The 20,683-nt window shown below is 43.9% G+C and overlaps 1 protein-coding gene across 2 annotated transcripts in view; it reads left to right on the top strand.

The window, feature by feature from the left end:
• Positions 1-20,683, top strand: part of LOC147028746 (uncharacterized) — a 52,763-nt gene that overhangs the window by 3,949 nt on the left and 28,131 nt on the right. The window contains exons 2-7 of one of the 2 annotated variants that reach the window (XM_085879418.1): positions 1,137-1,189; positions 4,193-4,293; positions 5,057-5,121; positions 18,431-18,552; positions 19,608-19,676; positions 20,503-20,568. In XM_085879418.1, coding sequence (XP_085735544.1) covers positions 1,137-1,189; positions 4,193-4,293; positions 5,057-5,121; positions 18,431-18,552; positions 19,608-19,676; positions 20,503-20,568 — 476 coding nt within the window. Of the gene's footprint in view, positions 1-1,136; positions 1,190-4,192; positions 4,294-4,386; positions 4,778-5,056; positions 5,122-18,430; positions 18,553-19,607; positions 19,677-20,502; positions 20,569-20,683 lie in introns of those variants that run through there. The other variant, XM_085879419.1, reaches the window with a different exon arrangement.

Raw genomic sequence — 20,683 nt, 5'->3', positions numbered from 1 at the left:
TGGCGAATTGTAAGAAGCGTCGCCGGCTTTGCGACTCTCTACCCCTCCTCTTGTGCACATCACCGTGTCCAAATGGCACGTGTCTCATTATCATCTGTGTTGCAACGAAGTGCCTTCTTGTATCCCAGGCCCGTCCATTGGCTGTTTGTAAAGGCAACGCGCGTGTGTGCACAAGAGATAACGGTTCTACGAGGAAGTTTCCAAAATCATTCCAAGCTGGACATTTGACATCGAAATTTGACGCAAAAATGTACCTTTTAAAAAAAAAAAAAAAAATTTTTTTTAATTGTTATTCACCAAAGTTACTCGTGGAGGATTAAAAAATATTTTCTGACAAAAGTGGAGTCTTCTTGCACTCTCAGCAGTTTAATTTTGTGTTGACAGCAGGTCGAAAAGCAAGCACTCTGTAATGAAGATCATATCGGGAAGTAAAACATTCCTGGTGTTTAACCTTCAGATGACCATTGAGACACAAGGTATTGAAGTTTAAGCACGGTTTATAGGTACACCTGTACGCCATTGGTTGTCTGGAGGTTAAATAGGTGAAAGTGTCAGAGGATCAGTTCAACTTTTGACTCGTACAGGGAAAAGTTTTGACATTGGACCCTCACTGTTCCGCTTTTGCGCTACCGCTCTGGCTCCGAGTCTGAAGATAATCATCTCATCGTTTTGTCTCATTCCATGCACAAGATTTTTCTGACGATGCCTTTGGAAAGGAAATCTTTGTGCAGTATCTTTTCTGGGCAGTTGTGACTATAATTGTATCTGTACGCTTTGCTTGAGTTCTGAATTTATGAAATTTGTTGCCAAACATGTGCAGTACTCCATTTTGAAAGTACAGATAAAATAAGTCTCTTGTCCAATCGTATTTCCCCCTCATGATTAGACCTCGGAAAATTGTGCTGTAGCTATAGCTGGAATATGAATACACAAATGTATTCTACCGAGCAGAACATAATGGAGCTGCGTTTTATGCTTTTCAAAATCAGTTTTTCATGATGTTTTGCCTTGGAATCACAATAGAAAGTTGCTTGTTTTGAGACATTTGACGTTGAACTAAGTTTGATGAAGAAAAACAGCTTTATTCTTTCCTTCTCTTGCACTTATTTCCAAAGTGAAGGCTTTTCTTCTTGCAGGAGGAGAATCTTGGTGTGAACCTTCGTGACCAAAGTTCTGGAAATGCGAGCAAGTGAGTTTTGGTGATCGAACAAAGATCTTTTTTTTTTTTTTCTGTGAACTAGACTTGTTTCTTAATCCTTTGAACCCGAGTGGCCGGTTTACTGGCTGCTATTCGAGCCTCCATGCTCCCGAGCGGCCAGATTTTTCTCTTGGGAGTCCAGAGTGGAGGGGCCAAAAGTCCAAGGAGCTCAGGGTTCAAAGGGTTAAGTATTGTTTCACTCGGCTTAAAGGCCCGGTCACACCTTGACGTTTTAGCCAACGTATGCCGATTTTTGAATTTTTTTTCTAAAACGCTGGCACACGTTGAATACGTTATGGGTAAGTTTTGATAACATTGAGAGCACGCTGAAAAACACTGCCATACGTCGTTGTACGTTGGCTTTAAACGTTGTACTTTTTGGTTGTCCTCAAATGTTTTCATGCTTGAAATTTCACGACGTATGCCGGCGTATGACTCACACGTTCTGCTACGCTGGCCACAAGTTGTATGCACGGTCTGCGATCGTTGACAGACGTCAACACATGCTACTTGTAAGTTAATCATAAGTTGAGACACGCTGAGGTAATGTTTAGCGTACCCGAAACTTATTTCTAACCTATGATTAACGTGTTGTTGGCACGTTACGCGATCGTTGCCACACATCGACAGACGTTACTTTTAAGTTACTCATAGGCTGAAAGACGTCGGTATAATGGATCGTCCTTGCGTCAGCATCCACGGCCACGACCAGGACACTTATTTGCAGCATTCTTCAAACTTTTCTTCGGCATGACGAGGATGTTCACACTTCGATGTCTAGCTTGGCTATGATTCCAATTGTCCATCGGCAGCGTCTATTTAAAATAGTCGAGTTTGAGCGTTTTAACACGTTCAGAAGAAACGCTTCAAATTTCCAAACCCCAGCGTCAAAAAACAAAGGCGAGTGATAGCAATTTAAATCGTTCATTGTAAACAATGAAAATAGCTGAGTGGTACCGTTTAAAAGTCGTTGAGTGTAAAAAAAAAAAATCCAATTGTTGAGCGCAAGCGTCTACTTTCAATAGTGGAGATGCAGCCATTTAAATCGTTGAGTTTATCATTTAAATCGTTAAATCGTTAAACGCAAGGACGATCCATCATAACCCACACCCTCCCCCTCACACTCACCTACTACTGCCAACATGAACAAACTACTACTAATACTAATACTGATACTGATACTGATACTGATACTGTTACTGCTGACATGGACATCGACTCAAAAAGGACTCAAACACTGTTGGGTTCCCCTTTTATGAGCAGCATTTTTATATACCAATTCCCAAAACCGCTGGGAACACGTCTTGATATGGCAGTTGTAAGCTAGAAACACGTTCATTTATTTTTTTTTGTCGACCGGAAGACGTCATTGGAATACGTCTACATACGTCGATGTGTGTTGGGACGACGTAAAGAATTGGTTCAAAGCACGTCAAACATAAGTTAGAAATGTTTCTCGTAAAAAAGACATTACCGCGACGTGTTTCGACTTATGAGTAGCTTATAAGTAGCCTTTGTGGACGTGTGTAAGCGTCCACATATCGTGTGTAAAACTTATCCCCATCGCATGCGGAACGTGTGTCATACGCCGAGTACATCGTAAAATTTTGAACATGTTTAAAATTTCTTGACATACTCTACTTACTACGACGTATGATAGCGTACTTTAGCGTTCTACTCGCGTATACCAAACCTACCCATACCGTATTTGACGTGCCCCAACGTTTTAGACACATTTTTCTTAGGTCGGCATACGCTGGCAAGATCGCCAAGGTGTGACCCCGATGTTGACACTTCCATTTCTACGGCAGTTATGATTCGAATCGTTGTGCGTCAGCCTTTTAATAGGCTACGTCACGACATCGTCGGCGATGCGTGCAACGCGCTATGCCTAAGTTAGACTATCGGTGGGTATCGGTTGTGTAGGCCGACAACAGGTTCAGCATTCGTTGGTATAAGTTATCTATAACACAACGAAACGTTCTGTATCCGTTACCAATGCGTTATACATAAGACCAAGTCGCTATGAATACGTCCGAATCTTTAAAAAAAACATCAAAAATTCAACGTAAGCCAGCGTTTTACATACATTTTAATACGTTGCCATCGCTGGCTAAAACGTCAAGGTGTGACCGGGCCTTTAGTCCTTGCACTGTTTCATTTTGCATCCCCAGAATCTTTTTGTTTTCCCTGTCTGTGTGCAGGATATCTCAAAAAGTTGTGGATGGATCTGGATGAAGTTTTGTGGACAGGTTGGGTGTGTGACGACGACGAACTCATTAGATTTTGATGAAGATCCGGATCCGGATCCAACTACTAGAATTTTAAAACTGATTCTTCACCATTGAGAGATCGGGCCAAAAACGATATACAGCACAATATCTCAAAAAGCTGTGGATGGATTCGTGCGAAACTTGGTGGACATGTTGGGTGTGTGACCAAAGAAGAAATGATTCAATTTGGGTGAAGATCCGGATCTGATGATATTTTAAAGTGATTCTTCACCATTGAGAGATCGGGTGAAACTAATATCTACCACGATATCTCAAAGCATTGTGGACGGATTCAGATGAAACTTGGTGGACAGGTTGGATGTGTAGCAAAGACGAATTGATTAGATTTTGGTGAAGACCCAAATCTGGATCGGGATACGAGAATTATTTAATTTTATAAGTGATTCTTCATCATTGAGAGATGGGGCCAAAAACAATATCGTACTGTATTGCATGATATTTTAAAAAATGTAGTGGGCCCAATATGTTTTCATGGATCAGGCATTACGTGACAGAGGTATGTGCTCGACCGAGTGCCCTTCTAGTTTGAAGATTTATATCTGTGTGTTATTTACTTGATGGGTGGGTAGGAGGGATGACGTGTCCAAAACAGTGCTGTGATTATAAACTAACCATCCACCTGGTTTGTTGGTTGGTTTATTCATTTATTTCCACAATGTGTAATTGCAAAGTTCCTTTTGTTGTTTTCCCTGTTGTGTAGTGCTACCGGATTTTTGATTCTAAAAGGCGCAGCTTTGTTTATACCTGGCAGCAGCAACAATGCAGAGCAACTTCGACCTGGCAGGCAATTGGAACTTAAAGGTAGGCCATGTGTTCTTGCTTGCAATCTTAATCATCCCTTTGAGCTTTATATTAGTGGAGTTAACTTTACGACCTTTTTTTTTTTAAGATTGAACACCCATCTCATCGTGGCATGATCGGTAATATGGAGACAAATCCACTGCCCATTTTTTACAATGGCATTTGAATATTGGATAAAGTTTGAGTTGAAAGTTTTATCCAACAGTCATTTAAATCTGTGTGAAGTTTTCTTCACCACCTGGTGAACTTTCTCTGACCTCCGCAAAAGTCTGGCAATGTCCACTTGCAAATCACGTTGGAAAATGCATGTTGAGAGAGAAAGGATGTTTACTATCGCTGCACCGTGACATCAAGCAAGCACGGCTCGTCAAGCCATATAGCGCGGTGCCCTAACAAAGGCTCCGGCGCAGCATCCAGACAAAAACGACAGTCCTTCAGAGCACCACCACTAACAATTCCCACAGCATGCCAACACTTGCTCAAGGTTCGTCTCAAGTTGAGATTAGTGTAATTGTGATACAAGCTTGGTATAACTGCCCACATTGGTATAATTGTCTGTGTTGTGTTGTACTTATGGTTCTTGCTTTGGGTTGTAATTGTTTGTTTTATTATTGGCAGTGCAGTTTTATAGTTTAATAATTTAGGCAGTGTAAGACTATGAAGTATGTTAAGTTGTGTTTGTATTTTCACATGCCCACCCATCATTTCAAGGTACATTTGCTGAAATGCTGATGTGCATCTCCCCTCTTGCCTTTTTGAATAGGTAAATTGCATCGGCATCTTGAAGCCATGTTCGTCCACCTGGAAGATGAAGATTACATTAAGCTGGTGAGTGTTTAATTATGAGATAATTGCTTCCATATATATATATATATATATCTATGTTCCACATATAATCGTAACATGTGGAGTGTGACGAGCATTCCGGTGATCCCCATTGGACACAGTCCACACCAAAGCATCACCTCCAACACAGGCCTCGGCCCGGTGACTGTCAAAGAGACAAAGATTACATGGTCATCATCAGTTAAACATCAAACTGAGCCACCGATCCGGATTTCAGGCTTATTTGCTCTCATGAAGATGGCACACCGATAAATATCTAACCAATGATAACTGCATTCGTCGTTTATACATCAGACGCACCCCCTGACTGTTATGGTGAACATCGCTGTTGATTATGTCTCACACGGTAAAACCGCATAATCCGCACAGAACAACCATCCGTCTGCCACTTTCACCATAACAGTCAGGAGGTGCATCTGATCTATGTATATATGTATATACGTATATACATATATACATATATACATATATACATATATACATATATACATATATACATATATACATATATACATATATACATATATACATATATACATATATACATATATACATATATACATATATACATATATACATATATACATATATACATATATACATATATACATATATACATATACATATACATATACATATACATATACATATACATATACATATACATGAAGACCACAAGGGGAAAACCGGTGATGTCACTTTTTATAAATTTCAGGGTTATTGCACCTGCCAATAGTTGGCAACATAAGGTTTCCTCTCACAATATTACTTTAACAAATAACCAGGGGTGTCACATAATTTATATGGTATAAAGTTTAGCCGTGCAATGAAAATACAAGTGTTGTCAAAGCTGAACAAGTAGAAACCCAGAGTTGTCAGTACTTTACTCCTGGTTATCTCCCTTTCATTCATGATAACTGTTCCACCATAATATTCAGAGTTGAGAAACTAAAAAAAATGAAAGGTTGTAAAACTTTCACAGCATAAACTCTGAGCACTACAATAGCCTATTTGTTTATATCATGGATCTATTATTTTTGATCACAGGTTTTGTGTTCTGCAAAGTATTGTTGTGAATTCGCGCCCGCCGGCGTGCGAACGGTCACGTGACTCGAATCGCGGCATGTCGCCCACCGGACGGACAATTCTGTTGTGACCCTCTCGGATTAACCCCGGGAGCTAGTCACGGGTGGGCCTTTCGGCCTCACCACGATCGTGCCAATCGGCCACCCACGTGGGATAGGGTTGTTCGCCAAACTCGACCTACCTAAGTACCCATGCGGATGGTAAACCGGGCGATCGCACCTCGCCGCAGGTCGACTCCGGACACGGGCCGCTTAAGCGGTCCGTTCCGTACTATCGGGATAACCGAGCGGTGTTATCTTCGGCCTCGACGGTTCCGATTAATTATCGGGCGTATTAAGCCCACGACGAACCCGTTACGTGAAGCAAGATGGAGATTCAATTCAAGAAAAGACGAAGCGAAACGGGAAAACAGTTCAACATAATGCACATTTATTCCGCGGCACACGGAGAGCACACATGTACAGCCAAACAGAATGCACATATATCAAATGCAACAAAAGAAACAATGACGCAGAGATACTACCAACTAAGACCGACACACGGCAACACTTAAACAGTTTTACTTCACTAGACTGGCGCCGAGACACATTTACTCAAAAGCAAAGGAAACAAGCCACCCTCATAGGCAAGGGGGTAGACAGGCCCTTAGGCCAATGTGTGCACGGGACCTGAAGGAGCGGTCAGGCCCGCGAGACTGGGGGAGTCCTACCCACATCCTCGTGATGAGCCGCAAATGTGGATGCGCGGCGGTGCCCCGACTTCGTGCTCCTTTGCGGGTTTTGTTGGCACCGTTTGGAGTGGGGTGGGAACAGGGCCCCCTTTTCGCACTATCTCAGCGCGGGGGAAAGGGGGAATTGTTGATGCTCTGGGGAAGGAGTATAGCTGGCTTGCTTGGGTCCCGTGACGAGCGATTCCACCGCGACCGTCGCCGACTTCCTCGCCTCGGACCCGAGCTCCTTGGACTCTTCCCCCAATTCTCCTCAGCCGACTGCAGAAAACCACCTTGACGCCTTCGCCTCCCTACTCCACTCCACTCTCCAACCCGACTTGGCTGCCTCTGTCTCCCGACTCCACTCTCTGCCACCAAAACTGACTCTCCGCACAACAACTCTTGCGCAACAACTCCTCTGCGCAACAACTCTTCTGTGCAACAACTCCTCCCATTCGCCTCGCGCTCGCCGTTTTATAGGCCGGCAGGAGAAAACAATATGCAAATTTCCGGATCAGGATCTCCTCGAGGGCGGAGACACGCTCGCCGATTGGACGGAGGAAAAGGGGCGTGAATCTCCCCTCATCCTAGAATTTACATATCTCGATTCCAGACAGACGCGCCTGGAGGCGGGGCCAAGCCACCCCGCGCTTCCTAATTGGACGGATCAGAACTGGGCGTGTAGCATTCCTGATCCGAATTCTCCTCGGAAAGGCCGCTATTTGCACTCGCGGCTCGGCGCGTATCTTGTACGAGCCCAGGACAGCCCGACGCTCGGTGCTCACAGGTGGTGCGGGAATGGCCGTAGAAGGAGGGAGGTGAAGGTGGTGGAGGGTTTCTGGCGTTGGCCGATGGCCATGGTGCCGTTTGGAATGGCGGTGATGCGATGTTTGCGGGAGCGAGTTGTGAAGTTAAAGGTCATGGCTGTTGGCGTTGTTGTTGTTGTCTGATGGTTGGAGCGTGCTTGGTTCAAAATAAAGATAGAACAGAAAAACGGCTATCTCAAAGCGTCGCAGCCCGAATGAATCACATTTATTCCCTCTAAACAACGGGTTTGGGACTAACTACACATGTACTTCAGAGATATCTCACCTACGGGACCTGAATGGTGGTTTGCGAATTTCCACAGCCGTAACAGTATTAAAATTAAAGTTTTCACTCAGATAAGATTGGCTTTCTGCATCATTCATGTTAACTGTTCCATCATAATATTCAGAGTTGAGAAACTAAGTTATAAAAGATTGTAAAACTTTCACAGCATAAACTCTGAGCACTACAATGGCCTATTTGGTTATTTCATGGGCTCCGTAGTTGGTGCATATCGTGGTTCAAGCCTGGTCAAACCTTTATTGTGACTTTTATGGGACCCACGCCATGGCTTAATGGTTAGCGCATCTGAGTACCCATCCTCATTTGATGTACCCACTGCCCAATCAACCTGTTTAGGTATATGAGGGAGTCACATGAGGTGACCGGCTATCGCGGGGGTGGTTTATCCTTTGTTTCCTCCCGGTTTTCCATCATATTAAGTAGTACGGCGTAAGAAATGAAGAATCTGTCGTCATATAAGCGAAATACCCTTGAGTATGGTGTTGAACACAAATCACACAAAAAAAACAATGACCGTTTAATGTTGAAAAAAAAAATCTGTGATCACCAAAGTCATGTAATGTATGCTAATAACCAACAAGCATGAATTTGCCACACATCCTAGGTTAAAATTGCATGGCAATTATTAAACAAGGGAATAACCAGTGATGTCAGTTTGCAACATTGATTCGTTCTTTGCTCTTAAATTAAATAACACACAAGCTTGGCAAATGCTAAGTGCTTAATTTGATCGGCCAATGATCACTCTTCCTTTTACTGGAAAAGAAATCTATATGCCAGTTATTAAACGGTCCATGAAAGTCTTGAAACTTTTTTTTCAGTTTCTTCAAAACTGACTTATCCTGACATCTCTGGTTTTCCCCTTGTGGTCTTGATATATATATATATATATATATATATATATATATATATATATATATATATATATATATATATATATATATATATATATATATATATATATATATATATATGTATATATATATATATATATATATATTGTTACGAATTTCCACCCGCCGGCATGCGAACGACTGCTTTTAAATCTAATCGCGGCCGGACGCCCACCGGACGAACAATTCAGTCGCGACTTTCCGGAACAACGCCGGAAAACAGTCACTGGTGTGCTCCAAGCACACACCACGGCCTAGTCAACACTCTACCCGCGCGCGACAGGGTCAATCGCCGAAATATCGACATACCTAAGTATTCACGCGGGCATACTACCGAGAGACCGTACCTCAGCGAGGTCTGCTTGGACACGAACCGCTTAAGCGGTCCGTTCCGTTCTGGGATAACCGAGCGGTGCATTATAGCGAGACCTCGCTGGACTCAATTCTTTTATCGGCTATTAAAAAGCCCGCTATTATTCCGAGAGCAATACAGCGGTTCAATGGGGAAAGAGGACACGCCGAACGGGTTAACATTCACACAAGGACATTTATTTATAAAACGACACATATGCAGTCATGCATTCAGGTATGCAAAACACTAACATGCACGTAAACAGAGAAGCAATGGAATTGGCAGGAGGGGACAAGACATGAACAAGGCAAAGCACTACAACCGTTTATTATTATTATTATCATTCACAAGCACTCACACAGTTCTACTTGCGGGACATTGCGCCACAACATTCACACAAAGAAAAGCAAGGAAAACACCCCCTCACAGACAAGGGGGGCAGACTGGACCCCTTAGGGTCTTTATGTCCAAGGAGCTTGGTTGACCAAAGGAACTCGTTGACCGAAGGAACGTCCAAGGAGCTTGGTTGACCGCAGGTTACCTCCACCCTCGTGGTGACTTGCTTGGCCTTCCCTCTTGGACCCTCTCCAGCTCTTTACCGACTGACTTCCACTCGCCTCTCCACTTGCTTCTCCTCGACGACCCACCACTCGGTTCTTCTCGACGACACACACACACTCCGCTGCGTTCAGCGCTCACTTTTATTTCCACGGCCCTCGCCCCGCCCTCCTAGCTTCCGCGAGAAACTTCCAGAAGGAGGGTGTTTTTTCGCCTGAATCGGGGCCTTTCTCATTGAGTACTACTGTAGGCAGTCGTTGCTTCCCTTTCCGCATGTGTTCGGCGGTGGGGGGGGGAGGAGAAGAGTGGGGTCGTCGTCCGTTCTCCCCCGATGAGTGCCAGGCTTCTCTCAACCGTGCTGAGGTGGAAATGCGGTGGTGGTGTGGTTGGCGTTATGGTGGTGTGGCTGGTGTTTTGTGGTGGTCTTGATGGTGGTGTGGCTGGCGTTTGTGGTGGCGGTTGAGAAGGTGGTTAGGTGATTGTTGGGGTGGAGAAAGTGGTGAGCCGATGTTGGCGGTTGTGGGTAAAGTGGTGAGGATGGTGTGGTTGGTGAGTCGGTCCAAAATAACGATAGCAAAATAATCAAGGCTAACTCAAAGATCACAGCCCTGTCCACACGGATAACCCCCATTAAACAACGGTGGGGAAGTCTAACTGAACACGGACTTATCGGCATAACTGAACTAAGGACCTGTATGGTGTTCTGCGAATTTCCACAGCCGTAACAATATATAAAATTTATAACATATAAATATTTAAATAAAGACCCACCCACAACTCTCACCTGTGAATGGAGGGAATATCCAATCGGCTCTCACCTAATCAACTAAACCCAGGTTGCTAGGAGTATATAAATAAATTAACACCTCCCATGCTCCTCCAGCTGAAACTGCTGCGAAAAACAACCAAGGAGGCCTATGCAAGGTAAGCACTATGCTGTATCAAACCCTTCCCAGAGTTGTGGACTGCACTGTCCTTCCCAAAGGACAGTGTGAGTTTAACAGAGCGGTCAGAAATGCCAACTTGAATTGAATGACTATCTCACCCTCTGAGCAAAGATACATATCTTGCCAGGTGCAAACCGCTTGGACACAAAAAAAAATCATCTTTTCAATGATGAGTGGTTACGAATGTCATCAAAAGCCTGCTGAGGGAAATTTGCTCTGAAAAAGACCCCCAAAAAGGTCTACTGTATTTTACTCTGGCGAAAAACCCTCAAATTTGATTATTTCCTGGCTGTACGAACCCTGATTGAATTGGAATCAAAATAAGAGACCATTTGAAAATCCAAATGAATGTCTGCACAATTTGATTCCAAGTTCTAATCCCAGGCATGACGTATTGTACCGATCCACATTACCGGGTACAAAATGCAAAATTGCAATGGGACTTTCATATTGACCACCTGAACCTGCACTGTGATCTCAACATTTCCACCATTGAAATGCAAATACAATTGCACTTTCAAGTGTAACTCAATGCAATGACGAAGTGTATACCGTTTGCTCGTTAACCACCTGCAAGTGCAATTAATGACACAGCAATTAGTAGTGCGTTGTTAAAGAACTTGCAGGTTTAATACTGAACTTTGTTCATTGGATATAAATACTTATTAGATAGTTCACTTCTGTGTCACAATGCGTCATTGAGCTTTCATCCTGTAGTTATCCAGTGGCACTCGCATGCCGCTGCAAAAACTGATCCCAACCCGCAAGCACGTGCTGTGTACAAACGACAACAACTGTAGTTATCAGTAGCAACAACCTTGTCTAAATGCAAACTTTGGTTGTCTGTCAGCATTTTAATATACATGATAATGCTCGGGAAGTGTGTAAGACTAGGTTTAAGCACTGGCCAGTGGAAATGAGTTTCAGCAGAAGAACTACTTCAAAACTAAATCGCATGAAGATAAGCTGATCTCTTCCTTTATATGCAATACCACAAACCTTTGTTTTACCTACTTAATGCTGCTATGTAAAATATTGTTGTAGATTTTCGCCACCCCGGCGTGCGGACGACCGCCTTTAGCTCAATTGCGGCTGCGCGCGCCCACCGAACGTGGCAATCGAGTCGCAGCTTCCGGATCAACGCCGAAACCCAGCTACGGGTGTTTTTAACACACCATAAACCAGCCAACTCTTCTGTCCACGCGCTACAGGGTCGATCGCCGAATTGTCGATGCACCTAATTATTCACGTGGACAGAAATGCCGGGAGTTTATACCTCAACGGAGCCTGCACGAAAACGAGCCGCTTAAGCAGCTCGTTCCGTTTGCGATTGCGAGCGGTTTTATATCGCCAAGCCCCATCAAAGCAGATGTACGTTTTATCAGCTTATAATCAGCCAGATAATTATTCCGAACGCAATTATGGCAGTCAATGGAGGAAGGGACGCAACGAGCAGTGACATTCAAAAATGGGGACATTTATTTCCACACAGGCATGCAAGCAATGCAATGAATGGGGGGGGGGGGAGGGGAGAATGGGGAAAAAGACACAAGCAAAAACCTACAGCCGATGTCTTATGTAATGTACATGCACTTAATCAGTTTGTTACTTATGGACAAGACGCCACAGACTTTCATGCAAAACCCAAGAAAGAAAGGAAGAACCGGGCTCGTGAGCCTTTATAATTTGCTCGGAGCCGGGATGACCGAAGGGGTTCTGAGAGACCGAGCGGGCTACCTGGCCACCCTCGTTGGGTCCTGGTTCGGCAACCGTCGATGTCTCTGCCCGCACTCCAACCTCCAAACTCTCCAGCTCTCTTCCCGACTCCACCACACCAGCGCAGCGCGAACTCGAGCGCTCTTCTCCATGCGCTCTTCCCGACTCCACCTCGTTCTCCAACTCGTTCTGCAACTTGTTCTCCAACCCGTTCTCCTTTGTCGATAACTCGGCGTCTCTTCAACCGCTCAACTGGACTCCAGGCTCCAAACTCAACTGGCTTCTCGTCATTCCAGCATGGCTTTTTATCGGGATCGGGGGGGGGGGGGGGAGGTGCTCGCTCTTTCACCTTCGACCCTTCACCCCCGGCTGGCTTCACCCCTTCACTCCTTCACCCCCTTTCACCATTTTGATCCGATCTTGCCGTCAAACTCGGCCGTGTTAGGGACCAACGTCTTCACGCGGCCGTGTTTGGAATCACCGGCTTCACGCGGTTGTGGTGAAGATGGTGAGGAGATGATGGTGGTTGTGGTGAAGATGGTGTGGAGATGATGGCGGTTGTGGAGAAGATGGTGAGGAGATGATGGCGGTTGTGGAGAAGATGGTGAGGAGATGGTGGCGGTTGTGGAGAAGATGGTGAGGAGATGATGGCGGTTTGTGGAGAAGATGGTGAGGAGATGATGGCGGTTTGTGGAGAAGATGGTGAGGAGATGGTGGTGGTTGTGGAGAAGATGGTGAGGAGATGATGGCGGTTGTGGAGAAGATGGTGAGGAGATGATGGCGGTTTAAAATAAAGGGCAGAAAAGAATAACACTACCTCAAAGGTTCACAGCCCGGCACACGAATAAGTCCCGTTATACATCGGTGGGGAAATCTAACCTGGAACACACACTTATCGACATAACTGATCTTCGGGGAACCTGAATGGTGATCTGTGAATTTCCACAACTGTAACAATATGTAGTGTAAAATATTGTGGAATAACACCTCCAACAATCTCATGGTTAATTTAATTTGAGGCATTTATATCCCTCCATTTGAAAAGCTGTTCAATATTGTGTTCAAATCCAACAAATGTAAGTACAGTACATGTGCTGAGTCATAAGGCTTGGTCTTTGATTTGCAGAACTAGCAAATTCCACAACTATTGCCAGTATTGAAGCATGAGGAGGTATTGATAATGTACAGTCTGTCTCTTTCGAGTGCAGCCTTGTGGCTGCAAGTTGCATCATTGGTTAGGGACACGTCTATGCTGCTGATGCAGTGTCCCTATTAGCAGTACACTGGCACTCATTTTGCTGACCTCAGAAGGATGACAGGCTGAGTCAACCCAACCTGGTATTAATTCAGCGGCAACGGGGCTCGAACTCAGAACCCGAGGATCCAAAGTCAGCCACCTTAACCACTAAGCCGATACCAGGCTACAATGTACAGTAATACCTCCTCTCATGCTGCTTTCTACAACACCGTTTTGTTGTAAGCGCTCTTCGTCCTTGGAGTAATTGTTATAAATGTTGTACTTTGTACTGGTAAAAGAAACAAACAAAAATACATGTAAGCATGCTTTGGAGGAGAAGGAAGACGAAACTGAAGGAGCTCAACCTAAAAGGCAATTGACTGCAATGTCGTCAGAGGACATCGCCAAGATCAACGAGATCTTTGACATTTGGTCTGTGAACGATCCTGACTGGGAATGCAGCAGCACTGTCAATGGAGGTGTTCTGGCAGAGATCGCTTGCTCCCAGGAAATGCTTCTGGAGAGGAAAGTGCACACAAGGCAGTCTACCCTTGATGCCTTCTTCAACAAGAAGCCTGCAGTTCCCAAGGATGGGTCACAAGCTGGCTCATCTTCCCAGGAGTAGTCCTCACTGTTTTACCGCTACCATGAAGAGGCATTTTTATGTCTTTCATTAAACGCTAACTCTACATTATAAAACTCTACATTATAAAACACTTTAATAGATTTTTCATGTTTACTGTATCATTAATATCGATATTGGTGATATTGCTGATACCCCAATGAAGCCCTTGTTATGTCACTCATACGTGAGAAATGGCGATGCTGTGACTGTGAACACCTCTGCTACAAGAGTTATAATTACCTCCTATAGAGCTGTTTCACACAACGCTCCATTTCCTGGAACGTATACACAGTGTTGTTGGAGGTATTCTTGTCCATACAGTACTTGGCTGGCCAATGTTAAATCCTGACAGTCAACACATTCAGTTTGAAATGAACAAGAATATGTAAAATGGGAACTAGGCTATTGCACAAGTCCACAATATTTCTTTGCAAGCAAAGCAATAAATTATATAATCTGTGGTTGAAGGGGTATCTTGTGGGTTGTAGTAAATGTAACTACAACTTTTTGGGGGGCATTTCTGGGAATGAATGGGTGTTGATGTTTCACAATTATTTTTTCTTTTTTGTTTTTTCTTTGCTGTCTTAAATGTACAGTGGAAGTATCACGAGTGACAATGCCTCCAAAAATATATGCTTATGACCTTTGGCCTGCCTGGGTTCCAGCCAAAAGTCCAAGCTTCTTTGGACCTTGGTGACGTTGGCCTGGATGATGAAAGTGTGTCGGTTGATGGTGGCCAATGTGTCAGTCGACTGTTCTGGGGAATATCTGCCTCAACCCGAGCGTTGTTTTGTGCATTCACTTCAACTTGTTGTGAGGGATGGACTAAAATAATCAAAACAGACCATTGCTGTCCTCGCCAAAGTCTCATCTATTGTAGGCCACATCAGGAGATCGACACCAGACACTGTCCTGGAAAATCAGCTCAAGTCACAGTCCCTCAATACAACACGTTTGAACGGTTAAATCGAGATGGTGAGAAGTGTACTCAAGTATTGACAAGGAAAATCCTGACTCCCAAAATACGACTGCACTCACTACCAGAGACAGACTTGTTCTCAAAGATTCATCTTTAAAAAGAAATAACTTCTTTGAGAAAATTAGACAGGGTAGTGATACAGGAGACCATGGTATGACGACTTGTTTCATCATCATCTCTATCCATTGAAAGAAAAAGGCACCCTCCTTTCCCATCTGAATACAAGATGAAGCTTGTGATTTCCCTCATGAGTTCCATTGACAAGTGGCTCTTAAGATTTGAGGACAGGACCATTTATCGGAGAGCAACTTCTGGATCCACACCTGAAACTTTACTGTTGAAAGGTGACCAATCATCATGACTTAAGGAAGACATTACCCACGCCAGCACCTTCACCATTGATTCACAAGGCCATCCACAGGTCGATGAGTCGTTTTCTCTTCCTTCAAAGAAAAGCTACACATTTCCATTCTTTGTAGATGAGGCCTGAATTTATATCTCCAGTCCATATACTCAAGAAATGGAAATGTACTGAAAATTAACCCACTTCACCTGCAGCAGAGATCCTTTTCGATTCTGAAAAGACAACCAGCACCTATTTCCATGGCTTCCCGAACTCAGCACTACTTGTATATATTTTCCTCCTCTGTCCTTGTCGAGATTTCGTTCTCTCTTGCTGGCAAAATCTTTCGCCCCGAGAAGAAAAGTTTATCTCGCAGCAACTTTGAAACGTTTGTTGAGCAATCCTGACAAATCTCACTATCTCTCTGAAAGGACCATCTGGCAAATATCCCATTTACTTTCTTAACAATCCTCTTGATGAAGTTCAATCATTCAAACACCTGGGTCTCACTTTCAGCCATGACCTTTATTTGGCAAATCGCATTTAAAAGTTGATCTGCAAAGCCAGCTGCTGATGAGGTATCCTCCATTGTACGAAGTCTTTCCTTGGCACACTTGAACTTCTATCCACCTACAAGGCCTTCTTCTGCAGCTTGATGGAGTACTGCTCTCCCCTCTTGGCTGTTTTCCCCTGCCTCATATTGCTCAGCTTGATGTCATGGAAGCCAAGGCCTTTAAGATTATTGGAATCTCCTGCAATGAAGCCAAGTCTATGGGCCTATCACTTCACCATTGGAGATAGGTTGGTGGTCTCTGTGTTCTCCTGCCTCCTTTCTATTCTTGCACCGTCTGCTCTTGCTGTGCTTTGTCCCCTTCTCCCACAGGTTTCTGCAGGCCTTGCACGGTGCACCATCAACTCCCTGCTGGTGAAATTACTGAAATCCAAGATCACTGATTACCTCCACTAATTTGCTCTTCTCCCCACTCCTCCCCCCCTTCCCCCACCTGTGCACCAACTTTCATCCTCTTTAATCTTATTCTTCCCTCCAGGTCTTCAAGATAGCGATTCACCACCATCTCAGATCGTCCCAAATTCAAAACCATGATATTTTCTGCATGCATTAGCTCCACCCCAATTTTTCCTCCTTCCAAGTGGACAGTTTTTCCATCCTTGGAGTTTCCTTCTGTATGTATTCCCCTCCTGCCCCCCATTCCTCCACACACCCATTGTTTGTTCAAGAGTCCCTCTATCTTGGCCTATAACTTTGCTGTTGGTGTTTCTTTCTCTCTCTCTCTCTCTCTCTCTCTCTCTCTCTCTCTCTCTCTCTCTCTCTCTCTCTCTCTCTCTCTCTCTCTCTCTCTCTCTCTCTCTCTCTCTGTCTCTCTCTCTCTCTCTCTCTCTCTCTCTCTCTCTCTCTCTCTCTCTCTCTCTCTCTCTCTCTCTCTCTCTCTCTCTCTCTCTCTCTCTCTCTCTCTCTCTCTCTCTCTCTCTCTCTCTCTCTCTGTGTGTGTGTGTGTGTGTGTGTGTGTGTGTGTGTGTGTGTGTGTGTGTGTGTCTCTCTCTCTCTCTGGGTCTGTCTGTCTGTCTCTCTCTGGGTCTGCCTGTCTGTCTCTCTCTGGGTCTGTCTCTCTGTCTCTCTCTGGGCCTGTCTCTCTGTCTCTCTCTGGGTCTGTCTCTCTGTCTCTCTCTCTCTGGGTCTGTCTCTCTGTCTCTCTCTCTCTGGGTCTGTCTCTCTGTCTCTCTCTCTCTCTGGGTCTGTCTCTCTGTCTCTCTCTCTCTGCGTCTGTCTCTCTGTCTCTCTCTCTCTCTCTGGGTCTGTCTCTCTGTCTCTCTCTCTCTGGGTCTGTCTCGCTCTCTCGCTCTCTCGCTCTCTCTCGCTCTGTCTCGCTCTCTCTCGCTCTGTCTCGCTCTCTCTCGCGCTCTCTCGCTCTCTCGCGCTCTCTCGCGCTCTCGCGCTCTCTCGCTCTCTCGCGCTCTCTCGCTCTCTCGCGCTCTCTCTCGCTCTCTCTCTCGCTCTCTCGCTCTCTCTCCCTCTGTGTGTCCCTCTCTCTCCCTCTGTGTGTCCCTCTCCCCCTACTGTTCCTTTTGCATCCTGTTTTGCATGTTACACGTCCTGTTTTTGTTACATCTTGATTCATACAGTGCACTCGCTCTTCCACGAGCCTCAACTTTGAATACACCAATGTTTTTATTTAATTTTTTGTTTTGTTAAAGTGTAATGATTGGTTGGTGTGATCTTTAACATAAAAATATTTTGGTGTCTTTTTATATTGATGTTACTCACTGTTTTTCAGTACTTCAATAAATGTTTTACAAGACAAATGAAAACTTTTGGATTGTGTTCTGCTTGTTTTCATAAATCTATCTTCCATGGATTACACAATTGAGGCCCTGCGAGGAGGAGTGATGTAAGGGACACATCGGCCATTTTGGAGTTAATGCCATATAGCACTATTTTAACCCTTACCCTATCATCCGAGCCTATCATCATCATATCATTAAAAAATGTCGCATACATCACTGCTCCTCGCGGGGCCTCAATTGTATAAGTGTTTGCATTTGCTGAAGTCTCAGTTTTATTTGTGTTTGGATTCAAATGAAGTGCATGCATTTATTTTTGCATTTGCATTTGTAAGATTTACAGGCAGTTGGATTTGAATGCACTTGAACCCAAATCTGACCTGTGACCTTATTGTTCTGACGAACTCAACCTACTCATACATGTTCCATCTCCAGACCGTCTGCTTGGAGAGCAACCATCGTACCCGTCTGCGCTACCTGACCCTTGTCAACACTCGGCACCTCTCTCCTACAGAACAGGGTTTCATCCTTGGCTATGATTTCCCTGATCAGGACAGGTACTGCTTCTCACTTAATGTTTTTCTCTTCTGCAACTGCCTAATGAACATCCGACAGAGATACTGTGCATTAGTGAGGGAGTTGGTGTAGTAGTCGCAGTACACTGCTCCTTCCCAATTCCATATCCAGGCGATGCATGATGTAATCACAGGTGCCGAAGGAAGGGAGTACTCAGTTTTTACTCTTTGTTTGTTTGTTTGGCTGGGTGATATCTCGGCCATCCTTTGAGCTTGGAAGATGAAATTTGGGGACAAAAGTGAAGATGTGCTTTGGCAAGTTGTTTTTTTAAAATTTTGAGATGAATCAATTAATTGATTAATTATAATTAATTAAGACAGAGAGAGATGGTGGTTGAAAATAAGTAATGAATAAATCGATAATAATAATTATCGATTTATTCATTACTTATTTTCTTTCTCATCCTGTCAATATCTCAGGCACATTTTAAGCTAGGAAGCTGATATTTGGACACCTCAATGACAAAGTGATTTGGCTATAAAGGGTATTTTTGATTTCTTGATTAATCAATTATTTAATTTTTCGATTCTTTTCAAAAAGTTGGATTCGGATGAAACGGTGGTGGTTTAGGTATGCTATTAGCCAATTCGTTAAGAAATTAATTATTTTACCACTCATTTATTTATTTAAATTATGCAATCAATCAATTGTTGTACACCGCTCCCTCCCAATTCCGTCTCCACGTGCTGCAAGGTGGTATCACCAGACACTGACGGCACCCTGGCAATGTCACGTGCCGGAGGCATTATTTATTTATTTGCCATGGGGGTGGTACTTTGAATGTACTTGTACTTGTGTTAAAAAAAAAATTCTGCCAGCAGATGGGCTGTTTGTGTTGGCCTGTTTATCATTCCCTGCTGAGCATTTAGTTCATGATGTGATCCCAGATTCAAATCTTATATAATGTACTCAATTGTTCATTGTCTCCTAATTTCCTAATCATTCATGTTTATTTTGTCAAAGATATCACTTTACTAAAGCTTTTCCTTTTTCCTAAAACTGCTTCCCCCTGAATGCCATCATCTTTATTCCGCAGCCCCTCCTGCACTGTCGGCCTCGTGTTGCCTCTACATAGTGACACCATGATCCACCTCGATGGAGATGGGTAAGATGCATGTGCCACTCCCGGAGACCAGATGAAAAGGTTGACGTGTGTGTGTGTGTGTGTGTGTGTGTGTGTGTGTGTGTGTGTGTGTGTGTGTGTGTGTGTGTGTGTGTGTGTGTGTGTGTGTGTGTGTGTGTGGGGTCGTCCTGTGTACTAAATGCCCATTTGGCAGTTCCTGTAGCCTAAACAAGCAACATATCCCAGCATTGGATGTTTCTCAAATGACACCGAGTGCCACTGGTTGTTGTCGTGATTTGTTTGACTTGGCTGGGTTTGATTCTTAGTGGATGCAAAAGTTAATGAAAAACTGCGGCTCTGGATAAGTGGGTAGTGGTGTGTGTGTGTGTGTGTGTCTGTGTGTGTCTGTGTGTGTCTGTGTGTGTGTGTGTGTGTGTGTGTGTGTGTGTGTGTGTGTGTGTATGTGAGAGAGAGAGAGATAGAGATAGAGATAGAGATAGAGATAGAGATAGAGATAGAGAGATAGAGAGATAGAGAGATAGAGAGATAGAGAGATAGAGAGATAGAGAGATAGAGAGATATAGAGATATAGAGATATAGAGATATAGAGATATAGAGATATAGAGATATAGAGATATAGAGATATAGAGATATAGAGATATAGAGAGATAGAGAGATAGAGAGATAGAGAGATAGAGAGATAGAGAGATATATCACTTGCACTGCCTGCAAGAAGTGAAAGCATTATGTGTATCTTGGAGTTCGTACGTTACAGGCATGAAAGATGAAATACTTTATTTGTGCCTTAACTACCTTGTGATAAAGCTGTTATTTTATATTGTTTTTTAAAATTGATTTCTGTTTGCAGAGGTTTTATCGTGACAACGGATGATAAAACGTACATATTCAAACCTGTCTCCGTGCAGGCTATGTGGTGAGTGGAGGGTTTGACAGATTATTCATGTGATCATTGTAAGGTATGCTTGGTGTTGGCTTAATGGTTAGGGTGGTAGGCTTGGTATCCTAGGGTCCTGAGTTAAAATCCTTCT

The sequence above is a fragment of the Eptatretus burgeri genome, chromosome 4, assembly GCF_056783735.1.
Source record: "Eptatretus burgeri isolate ZD-2024b chromosome 4, Ebu_testis_v1, whole genome shotgun sequence".
Lineage (NCBI taxonomy): Eukaryota > Metazoa > Chordata > Myxini > Myxiniformes > Myxinidae > Eptatretus > Eptatretus burgeri.
The sequence above is the reverse complement of the archived record's forward strand: the minus strand, read 5'-3'. Positions and strand labels throughout refer to the sequence as shown.